The sequence below is a fragment of the Microtus oregoni genome, unplaced genomic scaffold (genome assembly GCF_018167655.1).
Source record: "Microtus oregoni isolate MIOR12 unplaced genomic scaffold, Mior012 000044F_ref0000062, whole genome shotgun sequence".
NCBI classification, from domain to species: Eukaryota; Metazoa; Chordata; class Mammalia; order Rodentia; family Cricetidae; genus Microtus; species Microtus oregoni.
In genome coordinates, this window is record NW_024543218.1 from 10029614 (window position 1) to 10043354 (window position 13741).

The 13741-nt window shown below is 38.3% G+C and overlaps 1 protein-coding gene across 12 annotated transcripts in view; it reads left to right on the forward strand.

The window, feature by feature from the left end:
- Positions 1 to 13741, forward strand: part of LOC121434638 (A-kinase anchor protein 9-like) — a 136989-nt gene that overhangs the window by 62542 nt on the left and 60706 nt on the right. For all 12 annotated transcript variants that reach the window (XM_041633568.1, XM_041633570.1, XM_041633572.1 and 9 more), the window contains 2 exons: positions 2670 to 2875; positions 8738 to 8967. In XM_041633568.1, the coding sequence (XP_041489502.1) occupies positions 2670 to 2875; positions 8738 to 8967 (436 nt within the window). The remainder of the gene's footprint in view (positions 1 to 2669; positions 2876 to 8737; positions 8968 to 13741) is intronic.

The window sequence follows — 13741 nt, forward strand, 5'->3', positions numbered from 1 at the left end:
TTTTAGTTATTTAAATTAAAATAATTTCTTTAAAATTAGAACTAGTATCTACTATCAGTTTCTGTGACTGTCACCTTTCTTTGTCCTCCTCTCCTCCTTCCTCAGCGTGGATGGAGGTTGGATCTCAAAACAGGAAGACAGTGTATGAAAATTAGAAATTACTGTGACAATATAAAATAAACAATATAAAATTACTGCTTTTCACTATTTTGTATTTTTTACACATTGTGTGTTTGCCTTTTAGAATTTTTTATGGTAAGATTGATAAAATGAATATTAATCCTTAGTAAGTTCAATATTCTAATCATGGCATTTGACATTTGAACAAAACTTAAGTAAAAGCTAAAGCAATAAGACGTTTTACTTCTTATTTGATTTTATTCTGTAAGCAGATAACTCGATCTGTGTATAGAAATAGAAGCCTGTCCTCGTTCTCTTGAAAACTACTAAAGGCAAGCACCTCCCTTAGTTCCCTCATCCTAAACTAGGTAGTTTATGTGCTGGGGACAGACAGCCATTCACCTGGTTGTTGGTCATCTCCTGCCATGTGAAGATGAAAATCCAACGCTCTTGAGTCAGAGCACCTTTACCACAGGAGTCTGCCATTGTCTTTATGGATTATGTACCAAGTGTGCTATTTTACTGCTGATGGTGTATTAAACTATTAAGCTTAATCAGCTAATCTTTTTCGTCAGTATTTATGGAAATACAATTTTTGGACACAGTTTTAAAGGGTTCGTTTTACTCTAAAAAGAAACCTCATGAAAATGCTTGGTCCAGCATAATCTTCATGTTTTGTGTTAAAAATATGTGTATTTTTGAGTAAGACAGAGGGTAGAAGGAAATCTAGGCAATACAGTTTTAAGATTGGGACATACAGAGATGACTCAGTGGTTAAGAACACTTACTTCATGCTGTTGCAAGGACCTGGGTTCAGTTCCCAGAACTCTCACTTAGACGCTCACAGCAGCCTACAGCTCTAGTTCCAAGGGATCCAATGCCGTCTTCAGACTTCTGAGTGCTCCTGCACACATACGATGCACACAAACTCATACAGGCACACACTTATGCACATAAATGAAAATAAATATATAACTCTTATTTTAATTCTAATGATTAAGTCTGAATGCCACGACTTTTCAGAGAAGACTTAACCAGTGGCATTTAATTAAAAAAAAAAAAAAACTGTTCGTACCTTTTTAAAAAGAAAGATATATTTATTTCTGTTTATTTGAAAACTTCTTCCCCCAATTGTTTGAAATACCTAGTGCTATGTGAAACTAGGTACACCTTAGTCTCTAAAATAAATAGAGGTTATTAAAGCCCTGTGACGCTTGCTTTTGTGTTATCAAACTGTGATTTCACTGTTGACCTTTCAAATCAAGACTTTGTCTATTCGTTCTGTTTAAATTTAGGCATCTCACTCGTCATCATCAAGTTGTAAGAACAGTGCCACTTTGAAAAGTATCCTTTAGAATATGCCATTTGACACACAAACGGATGAAGTACTGAACCTCCGTATGAGTTACCATGAAAAGTATTACCAGCTCAGTACCTTACACGCACACACTTGGCTCTTACCACATTCTAATGTTTTTTAAAAATTCAATCATTATTATAAAAGCTTAGTTACTTTATTTCTTTTAGGTCAATAAAATGCACAATTAACAGAAAACTGTTTTAAGCTACGTAGAACTGTTAGAAGAACATATGCGCTTCTATAATGTAGTTTACAGTAAGTCGAAAACCAGAACTTCACTGTGGGGTAGTTACAGATTATTTTAATACATTCTCCAGTTACAAAGCATTTCTTTTTTTTTCTTTTCTTTATTTATGTATTCATTCATTCTTTTGTTTGTTTTTTCTTTGTTTTTGAGACAGGATTTCTCTGCAGCTTTGGTGCATATCCTGGAACTTGCTTTGTAGACCATGTTATGGTTTTCTGTCTTTAAGGGGCAAGCCACGCCCACTCCTACTACCTGTGACCTTCTGCCGCCATCTTGGCCTCCTTCTTCCTGTCCCTCTCCTGTGCACTCGTGTATCTGTCTATTTCTGTCTCTCATTCTTTCTCTCTCTCTTTTCCTCTTTCCTTTAATAAATGTTTAACTTTATGCTTATTTTATGTGTCTATGTGCCTTTTACCCACCGCTGCCTGATTATGGACACCCGCCTGCTGTTGGGAACCTGCCGCCACTTGGCTCTCCAGGCCGCATGGCCCGCCATCACCGCCTGGGCCACTGCTCTGGGACCAGCAGCCATCTCTGCCTCAGGACTGGCTGCTCGCAGAGTCCGCTGCCTGCCCACAGCTGCCGCCTGGGACCTTACAGCATTTTTAGAAACAACAGACCAGGCTGGCTTCGAGCCCACAGAGATCCACTTGTTCTGCCTCCCAAGTACTGGGATTAAAGGCGTGCACCACCACTGACTGGCTCTTTATTTGCTTGTTTATTGATTAAGACAGAGTTTCTCTGCAATCCTGACTGTCCTGGAACTTACTCTGTAGACCAGGCTAGTCTTGAACTGAGAGAATTGTTTGTCTCTGCCCTGAGTACTAGAATTAAAGGTGTGCACCACCACCCAGCAATAAAGCATTCTTATGGCATAATAACAGAATATTTTGTTTAGTTTTTAATTAAGCATTTTAACAAATGTTTCTTTTTTCTATATAGACATGCTCTTCAAAAAGCCAATAGTAGACTTCTGAAGATCCTGTTAGAAGTTGCCAATACAACAGCGGCTGTGGAAGAAACAATTGGCTCTCATGTTTTTAAAATTTTGGACAGATCTAGTAAAGCTCAGCCAGCTCCCAGCCTGCCTTGGAGAACAGAAGCAGACTTATGTGCAAAGCCTGGTTTCCTCGAGGAATATGGGAGAGGTAATGGCTCCATATACTATTGAAATGGTCCTCATCTTCAACCCAGACTCAGTTCAAGGCACTCCCGGAGTATAGAAAAATACATAAGGGTGAATATTTAACGTTTTTGCAATTAATGGACTGTGCCACACAAAGACTTTAAAGCTAATCTTCTCAAACACCCTTACTGTCTAGCATTTGCAGATGGGTGCCTTGGGCTGTCCCCATACATGCCTGGGGTTACTAAAGAGCTATAATGCTTTGCTCCTCAGAATGCTCACACCCTCCTGTAAACTAAGGAAAGGGTGAAATGAGGGCATTTCCAGGACAAGTCTTTATAAAACCTGAGTTGATTCTGTTTTGGACTGTCCTCTAAATAGGTCCTCCCTGCCTTCTGGAAAGTGTGTCCTTTCACCATCTTCTTAGTTCTGTGGCTGTATAGGCTAGGCTTTTTTTTTTTTTTTTTTTTTTTTTGGTCTCTTGCCATCGTCTTGCTAATCTCTAGCCTCTTGTATTTTTTAAGTTCCGTGTTCCCTGCTAAAGAAGAATCAGGAAATCAAAAGACAAGAAAGCTTTGTCAGGTTCAGAGAAGTAGGGTCTGAAATCTTGAATTCAAAGATCTAGTTACTTCCATCCCTCACCCGTGTCCACTCCCTAGCCAGAGGCAGCACTTCCAAAACGCTGCTTTTGGAATTTTTGAAGGTATTTGGCTTGCTAAGTTATCTGTAGAGAAGTAGAAGAAAACATCCAAATATAAATGGTGTGCTTAATTACAGGTTAGTCAGCAGTGTGCTTCTCAGATCAAAGGAAAACTTGATTTAAATCTTGAAAGAAGATTAGCTTCAGAACACTTCAGTTGAGTTAAGAGATAATTTTTAAAATAGTTTAGTAAAGGACTGAAATAATAGCAGTTTTTAAACTTTGTTTTCAAATTCACTCTTTTCCTAGTTGGTGGATTAACTCTTTAGATTAACATTTCCCCTGAATAAGCTCTAGAACAAAGGTTGTTTTTAATGTGTGTAGATCCTGATGTGTAGAAAGCAAGGTCATATTTAAACATGGAAAAGTATTTAATCAAATTAAACTTTCAGAGAACAATGAACTGGTTTTACTTATACCACCTATGGAGGCATTTCACTGTTCTGGGGAAGCTCACACGTGCTTGATGTCTGCAGTCAGAAACCCCCTGAGGGATGGATTGCAGAAACTGTCAGCAGTTGTCATGGACGCTAAAACCGCATTGAGCTCACCTCCCAGCAGTGTTCTGAAGTTAGAAAAGGGATGAATTGTCAATAACTGTAGCACAGAAGATTGTCTGAAAATGCAGACCCCAAAGGATATCTTCTTATAAATATGTCTAAACTTTGCACTGTAGGTGCTTTTCTGCTTAGTTTACAAACCTAGTAGTTATTTCTTAATAATAAGCATCCCAGCTGAATTATATAGCCATGTCATGAACTTCCCGAGACTGTCACTGAGCATCTTCTCCATCATTTCTGCTCTGTGGCCATTCAGATTCCTAATAGCAGGAAGCACTGGCATGCCCGCCAGAGGCAAGATCAGAGCATAACGTATGTCTTAATAACTAAGTCCTTAAAATATTATTTAACTGGTAACCAGTTCTAAAAGAATAGTACTACAATTTAAAAGGAAAAATTAAAATCCACAGAGAAGCATAATGTATAGAATGTTATTTCAGAGATCATTTTGCCAGCATTGTCATCACGGGTTGTAATGTGTGCTCTCCAGTTGACATTCTGTTTTTGTGGTTAGCAATGCTGTTGACTTTGCTAATTATTTGATGCAGCCATCATTATCATTAAGGGACACTCACAGATCCAGTTTTTATTTTTAAATAAATATTCAGTTAAAATAACTTAGGATTTTAAAATGTTGATTTTTTTTCATAAGCTCCAATAGTGTACTGACTTACACTATTACTAATATGTTCTGTATGTTAGAATTTGTCCTAGCATTTCTCCATATTTTTGAATAGAAGGTAAAATACACCTTTAAAGTCTTTTTTTTAGTGTCTCATTTGACATAACAAAAATTAAGTTTTAATTTGATTATAGAGTAACTTTTACTCCTCAGTTTTATGTGTGGTTTTTTTTTTCTTACAATACACATGGCCTGTTTTCAATCTTCAAGTCTGAACTTGTTTAGATTTTAAATAGGTATTGACTTGGTAACCCTTGAAGGAATAAGTAATTGATCTGTTAATATTTGCTTCCTTGTGAGAATAAGCTAGTTTATGAAGTTGAAAGGCAAAGTTGATGTAGTGTGGATTCACTCCAGTGGAGGGAATGGTAGGTAGGTCATCTGATAGCACGAGTTCTTTTGTTGTTAGTGTCCTTTACTTTGAGGTGTCTTAGAGGACAGATGCCCTGCTCTGCAGGGAGGGTTTGCTTTGCACAGCTTCCTTTTGGCACAGTGCTGTGCTGTAGAACAGAAACAGCTTACTAATAATAAGGCGGCATTGACTCCTTTCAGATTCATCATGATGCTGAACACATATAGTAACTCTCATAGATCTATCTCCTTCCTTCCTTGTTTGTTTTGAGATGATTATGCTTTTGTAGCAGGATAGTCTTGAACTGACTATGTGGCCCAGAGAAGAGGAACTAGGCAGGGTCACCCCTATACCTGGACTACCACAAAAGGGAGATCCTGCCCAAAACATGAAACCTGAAACAAACCCATGAAATAAAAAAAACTACCATGTGTTTCATCTTTGTCTTTTGGGAGTACTTTAGTACGTAATTCTTTAATTAGTCAGTCCAGAAACACTTCAAGCCCCTGACTTTCGCTGTGCTTTGTTTTTCCTGTCCCCCGTAGTTTGTGCTTGAGATTTCCTCTCATGTCTGTACAGTGTCCCCAGTGTCTTCCTAGTGATTGCTCCTCTGACCACAAGTCATCCTGCACTCTTCATGCTATGTTGATGTTTGTTTTATTGTCATTTTTTTAAGTGTTGGTTGGTCTCATCTTTGCCCTCCCCAAAATTTTAGCACACTGAAGAAAGAATAGACTAATCTAGCCTTTTACCAACCTGAGTAACATTGCTATTCTCAGAAAACCCTAACTAAACCATTAAATCCACACTAGCTTCTCCATGCTTGCCCATTTGTTCAGGTAAAAATTGAAAGTTTTTCCTTTTTAAGTGCTCTCTTTCATCTCAGCTGTCTGCCTTTCTGTTTGACTGTTTTCAGTGGAGCTTTTGTTAGCCTATGATATGTATGAGACTCCTTTCCTTCTCATTAAATGCTGTCTCTACAACAAATGCATCCATTTGAGTGTTTCAACTCTCATATTTGTAAAACAGACTTATAAGTTGTAGACAAACCTAAACCATGCTGTATGTATTCTTAAAATGTATTTCCTGATATCTAGATTGCTGTTGTCTTCCTATTTAAAAATATGATTAACCTGTCTTAATCTTTAGAAAAACCCTCAAAGTTCCAACAAAATCTAAGACAGTTTACAACTTGGATCCAGCCTACTTTCTAATTATCTTCTTCTAAAATTCTCCCCTATTTCGCCATATATTTTTGTTTATTAAAGATTGTTCTCTTTGTCTCAGATTTATCATTTTCTCCAAACCCATGAAAAACAAATGTCACTAGAATGCACTCAACTTCACAGATATAGGTAGTATATGGCATAATTAGTTTTGTTTCCTCAGTACCAAATAAAAACTCTTGCTCCTATAGCTTCTGCAAAAATATCAGCTATTTCTGAGACAGCCTCATTTGACTTAGTAAATGTTACAGTGTGTACTGTACTGTACTATTTGTATACTTTATATACCATTTTGAATCACAAGATCATCTTGACCTATAACACTTTTGAAGTATTTGTCCCATTATCATGGTCTTTGGTTTTTTGGGTTTTTGTTTTTGTTTTTGTTTTTTTTTTTTGGTTTTTTCGAGACAGGGTTTTTCTGTAGCTTTGGTGCCTGTCCCGGAACTAGCTCTTGTAGACCAGGCTGGCCTCAAACTCCCAGAGATCCACCTGACTCTGCCTCCCAAGTGCTGGGATTAAAGGCGTGCACCACCACCGCCCGGCTAGTCTTTGGTTTTAAATTCATGGTACACTAATAGTACTTGTGCTTTTTTAATTTGGAGACTAATATTCAAAGTAAAAATAATATTAACTACTATGCCAGTGATTAGATTATGTAGTAGTAAATTTTGTGGGGCTGTAGAGATGGTTCAGCTTGTTGTTCCTGCTGAGAACCCAGGTTTGGTTCCCAGCATCTACATGGTGGCTCAGAACTTTGTATAGGCACACATAAGGTACACATATGTACATGCAGGCAAACAGTCATATATAAAATCTGTTTTAAAAGGCAAATGTTTAAAATTGTGCCCTAGAATGCACCCTTTTCTAGTTTCAGATTCTTTTGTATCCTGTCACCACTGATGTGTTAGTAGAGGTGATTCGATGTGGTTAGAAAAGCTACCTCAGGTTCCATGGCTCTATTTAGAGGGCTATCCTGCTGCGTGTGGTGAGTTCTAGAGTGCTATCCTGCTGCGTGTGGTGAGTTCTAGAGTGCTATCCTGAGTGTGGTGAGCTCTAGAGTGCTATCCTGAGTGTGGTGAGCTCTAGAGTGCTATCCTGCTGCGTGTGGTGAGCTCTAGAGTGCTATCCTGCTGCGTGTGGTGAGCTCTAGAGTGCTATCCTGCTGCGTGTGGTGAGCTCTAGAGTGCTATCCTACTGAGTGTGGTGAGCTCTAGAGTGCTATCCTGCTGCGTGTGGTGAGCTCTAGAGTGCTATCCTGAGTGTGGTGAGCTCTAGAGTGCTATCCTGCTGTGTGTGGTGAGCTCTAGAGTGCTATCCTGCTGAGCGTGGTGAGCTTTAGCTCTGATAAACTCTTCCTTACATAAGAAACAATAAATCAATACTGTAAATAAGAATAATTAGTCTGTATTTTTTTCCTCTTTATACCACTGCAAATGTAGCACATAACAAAATTGTCTAAGCCCGTTTGAATGTGTCATCAATCAAATCAGTCACTACTCTAAATAGGTTCAAAAAAGTCAAAAGATATGGTCTAGATAAATACAAGCACGTGCTGTCTTCTTCAGTGTACCTGGACTGCTCTGCTGCATAATAAGATGGGGTGTGTGGTAATGACGATAGATGGTGTATCCTGTCACCTGTGTTCATGTGGAAACCAGAGGTCAACATCAGGGACCTCCTCTGTCACGCTCTACCTTATTCTTTGAGACAGATCTCTCATTGAACCTGGAGCGTCACCATTTTGCCTAGACTATCCCACAAGCCTCCAGGTCCTCCTGTCTTTGCGCCTCTCTCCCCTCCCTAGGATGAGGATTACAGATGGGCTCCCCCACACCTGGCTGGCTGTATGTGGGTGCTGAGGATGGAACCCGGGTCCTCATGCTCGTGTGGCAAGCACTTGATCACAGAGCTACCTCTCCAGCGTACTTTGAACCTTGCCATCTGTGTTTCTTTTCTCTTCGCACTGTAAAGTGTGAAGATGGGAACCAGCCCTCCAACTTCACTGTCACTGCGTGATACCACTTGGCTAAATATCAATTCTAAGTTGTCCCAGTGGCTTTTCATCAGACTGAGTGTGGCTCAGTAGACGGTACACATAACTAAAGCTCCAGTTAATCCCCTTCACCAAAAGAATAGTTTTTCTACCAAAAAAGATTCTGAATAATCCAAGTATTAACTTCTGTACTCTTCTAAGCACAACACTATCCATTCCTAGTCTTACTGCATATTCGTTATGTTATTATTTGAAGATATTGAAATTATAATGATGCAAGTTTAATTTGTCGTGGTATCTTCAGTCACTTATTGTTGTAACTTTAAATATTCTGATTAATTTATGCCTTTAACTTACTATTATTCCAGTTACGGATGAGTCCTTACCTTCTTATCCTGGAAATGCCATATCAAGAAATGACGGCAAGTGGTCACATGTTACTGACAAAGAATCAGATCTATCACAGCAGTTTGGAACAAGTAATTTTGCTGGACCTGAAGTAGACCCTGAAAATGTACAATTTATGTTGAATGTTAGCTCTCGACTACAAGCGGCAGTTGAAAAACTTCTCGAGGCCATAAGTGAAACAAGCAGCCAGGTAACCTTGTTATCTTCAAGTCTCTGCTGAGTATGATATGGACTTTATGATTCTCTTTACTGTTTCAGAGATTTGGCCAGACTTCCTTTATTGCTTGTATTCAAGGTAGGTCTAGTGGAGCAAACAGCTAATTCCATTTATGTGGTAGGCCTAGGCAGCTTAGTGAGACCCTGCCTTTAAAATAAAATAAAATGAGTGAAAAGAGATCCACTAAACAATGAGTATACAAACAAACAGATCGCAGAGACTTTAGCTCTACCATTGTTGGAAATATTCTGTTAAAATGTCCTCTGTGGAAGCTTGTCTGAACTTTGCACTGTAGAGTATCTAACATCGTCCCATCATACTCAAACTCGTAATTCCTTTACGTTTTCTTTGCATCCATTTTACATGTGTGAGTGTTGAGTTTGCCTTCAAGCCATTTCTGAGTAAGAAATTAGTTTGGTACAGTTTTTAAAGTAGTTTTTAAAAATCAAAACCTTTCAAGGATTTTGCTATTTATAAAGTGGTATTTTCTGTCTATGTAGTTTTTACTATACCTTTTATGATCATTGACTCTTAAATTGCTGTATGCAGAATTTTAAAATAATTGACTGTTTTAAAATGAAATTTACTTTCGAAATGTTTATCTTAAGGCAATTGAATTTACAGCTGATATTATCGAGTACAGAGTAAATTACTAATTTCATTATTGTCTGTACTCATCTTAAACCAGAATTTTGAAACAAGTTGAGAGGTTGAGCAGCGGACATTGTGTCCTGTGTCATTGCTGATGTTTGGTTCTTCTTTGATATTACTTCTTCTCTAAGAGATTACTCATTTCAGCCTGTTCTTAGAGTAGCGCTGGGAGGGCAGCTGTGGAAAATACCGTTACTTCTACATTTCCATTCCAGATTCAGTTCCTTTAGTTATTGTGTGGTTGTCATTCCTGGGGCCATCCACTGGGGCATGGTCAACCTACCAAAGACCACACCCCTAAAGATAGCTGACTCTCAGCTGTGAAGAGCTCCTCAGCTAAGGAGGTACATATACGTACACTGAAGTCACAATACAACTTAGTATTTTTAAGAGTATCATAAATGAAATCATATTTATGTACTCTTTCAAGTCTGCCTTCAATCGCCTTAACAAACTGTGCTTCCGATTTGGTTATGGTGTGTATTGAGGAATATTATGATGTGTGTAAACGAGGACTATCACATCGAAGAGATGCGCCCGTTTGCGTGCTCATCGATTAGAGGACATAGAGATTGTTTCCATTTTGGGGTATTGAGATTCTCATTTTTCAAAACCAACACTTGTGGCTTTGCTGATGATAAACTGGAGTACTGGGGATTGGTGGGTGTACTCGCAGGATAGAGACACAGAAACAAGCTCCAGAGGTCATGTGCCCAGCTTACTAGTCAGGTGGTAGAGTTATAATTTGAACCCAGACAATTTAACTTCAGAGTCAGTGTTCTTAATCAGTACTTCTGCCCTCTGAACAGGAATGAAATGATTCCCTCTCATATAACACTGATCAGTATTATGAGTTCAACTGAAAATGGGTTTTGAAATCCTGGCATCACTGGGGATTTTCAAGACCATTTCAGTAAAATAGCAGAAGTGAAAGCCTGGTTTAAGAGAATGGATCGAAGTGAAGTGAAGAATTAAAGACAAAGAAAAGCTAGCTGTGTGATCTAGAAGAAAATCTGTGACAGCTGGCTTAGCATGTTGTTGTAAAGCAGCCCTGTGCTGAAGAGAAGTAGATAGTTCCATATTATGAGAGTTTATGAATGAGTGATGATCACAGGTCAGAGTCCATTGTGAGCTTTTTACTGAAAAGTAGATGTAGGAAGTAATTAAGTTATTTTAGTAGGAAAAACGTTATCAAATCTCTGAAATGGCAGTGTGGTGAGGAAAGAGGTCCCAAATGTGGAAAGAATATCCCAGGAGGTAAGAAGTAGCGGAGATGAAGTTTGGCAGGTGGGAACTGATTTGCAGTGTGGTTAGAATGTAATAGAGATTGGTCTAATTCACTGGAAAAGGTGCACTGAAAATGAAGGGAGTACCTTCGGCTTGAGTCCTGAGGTATGGAAGAAGTGCCTTCTGTTGCAGAGAAGCTGCATTTTAATGCCAGGGTTAAGAAATGTGGGAAAGTGTGGATGTTATCAGACCTCTGATATTCTGAGATAGTCTGAAGTTTGGCGAGTACTCGATTAGGAATGTCATCATTTCTAGGAATTTGAAAGTATGGCTGTGCTTCTTTTTCTCTCCCCTTTCCCTCAAGGACCAGTCTTGCAAAGCGCACTGTGTAAGCCAGGGGTCTGAAATTCAGTTTATCACAAGATTCATACTCTAGAGGAGCTACAAAATGATGGGGGGTGTACTCATAGAATACTGGTACAAAAGAGAGAGGGAAAGCCATAAATCTAGAGTGTGTAAATACACAGAGGATATTGAGAAACAGAGGTGAGAGTAGAGCCGTAGGGGTAATTTCATAAAAGCTCCATGAGGAGTTACAGACCAAGGAGAAGTTCGGGATGCTTAAAGTTTAGTGTCCTTTGTATGTTTCAGTATGGCAGTCATCGATGAACCTGCTGAAAACAGTTTAATAGAGTGATACAGGCGAATTAAAAGTTGAGATTTAGCAGTTGAAGAAATAAATCAATTTTGATTTATTTTTGAATAATTTTGATTTAGTTTGAATGAAAATTGAACTAGCATGAGAAGGGCAGAGTGGGATTTTCTCAGATGGAAATCAGATGAATTAGTAGTGATAGATGCAGGATAGAGCATCACTTTCTATCTAGTTCCTGGAGGGAAGGAAGACATAGAACCCGAGCACTAGGGGACTGGATGGCTCTGCACCTGAGCTGGCCTCCACTAGAGATCATTGCAGGTGACTGTGAGGTACTGAATTCCATTGTAAAAGTCAGCCATGCCCAACCTGGTCCTGTTCTCAAAGGCCATTGACTGAAGGAGGTTCCCCATCGCTTCCCCTCTTGTTTAAATAACTATATACACAAAACTATATACATATATAAATAAAAACATATCAAATATAAAAATTAGAATTAAAACCAGCATAAATAATATTGAGCAAGAAACATATGCTAAATGTTTCAATAATTATTCTATTCTAAGGAGTCTTAACTTTTATATTAGAAATGGCTTGGCTAAGTCATTAGAGGAAGGTAACTATGACTATGTAGTCTTCAGCCTCATCGAATGTTTGAGAAGGGAGATAATATTACTTGAGTAGGCAGGAAGTGCAATCAAGCAGCTTCCAAAATGTGTAGTTAAATGACAGACAACTGGCTTCCAAAATGTGTAGTTAAATGACAGACAACTGGCCACCTGGGCAATCACCCCAAGTGATTATTTGCAACATTGGAGCAACCAACATTGGGAAAGGCCTAGAGTAACTGACAGACCATTTTTAGAGGCAGGAAAATTTTCTAAGCTGTCTTACTCTGTCTTAGCAAAGTTTGTCAGTCTTTTTTCTTATATCCTGCTTCTCCAGTCTGAATACCATACATTTTGTCAGTGGTCGAGGCATGGGTGCTTCCTTGCCCAAAGGCCAGTTTTTCCAAGAAGAAAACAAGCTCCAAGTGGAGTGTCTTCAGTGCTTAACATTCTCTCGGGAATAGATCTGTGTTGCCAGGAGCAATGGTGTCTCATGTCGTCAGCAGAACCCTAAGTTATTTAAATTCCATATTCTATAGCTCTTTGAAGTGGTTGATGATTACAATCTCTTTGTATCTAAAGAACCTGATTAGTCTAACTGTAAGCATGACAAACATGGATAGCTGTTGACCTATTATTCTATTTATTTATTTATTTATTTATTATGTATACAATATTCTGTCTGTGTGTATGCCTTCAGGCCAGAAGAGGGCACCAGACACCATTACAGATGGTTGTGAGCCACCATGTGGTTGCTGGGAATTGAAATCAGGACCTTTGGAAGAGCAGACAATGCTCTTAACCTCTGAGCCATCTCTCCAGCCCGACCTATAATTCTTGATACTAAGACTTCATATTAGATTATTAAACAATCTTTAAACAACACTACAGCAAATGAGGACAATGACCTCAAAATGTAAGCAATATATAAGTATCTTGATCAGAGTTAGAAATGAATAATGCAGTATGATATGTATATATATATATCCTAAAATTGTGTCAATATACAAAAAATGTTTAAAGAAGAGGTAGAAACATGCATGCATACAATATGACAAATAACTTTGTATAGGTGTATAAATACTGTAAACAGAAATAGGAGCATATTCAGCATAACAAATATAATTTGAATTTGTATTAGTATACAAGAATCTATACCAATGTAAATTGTCTATAAATAATAGCTCACAACTATTCATTCTATTACTTACTATTATTATTAGTATGAGTAAGCTCACATTAACTTACCTATTATCCCATTCAATTTCCTTTTTTTTAAAGTGAGATCTCTGAGACTATAAAACTTCCACCCTAACCCCCAATTTCATATCAGTTATAATCACCCCCTAATTGATGTCCCTAACCCTGAGGGCAAACTTTGTTGGGAGAAGGACTGTCATCTTCTAGAATTACTTTCAGCTGTCATGGGGCAAAGTTCTTTCTATGGGATCCTGTAAAACTAAAATGATAGTTAGGTTCCAAGATTACTATCTGGTATAATTACAAATAGTCTGTGAGTAGTCCATAGGGTTTTTCTATAGTTCTTATTTGGAGTTCTGACCAGAATGTTGTAAGAAAGTGCACCATTTCAGTCAACCAGGTTGGA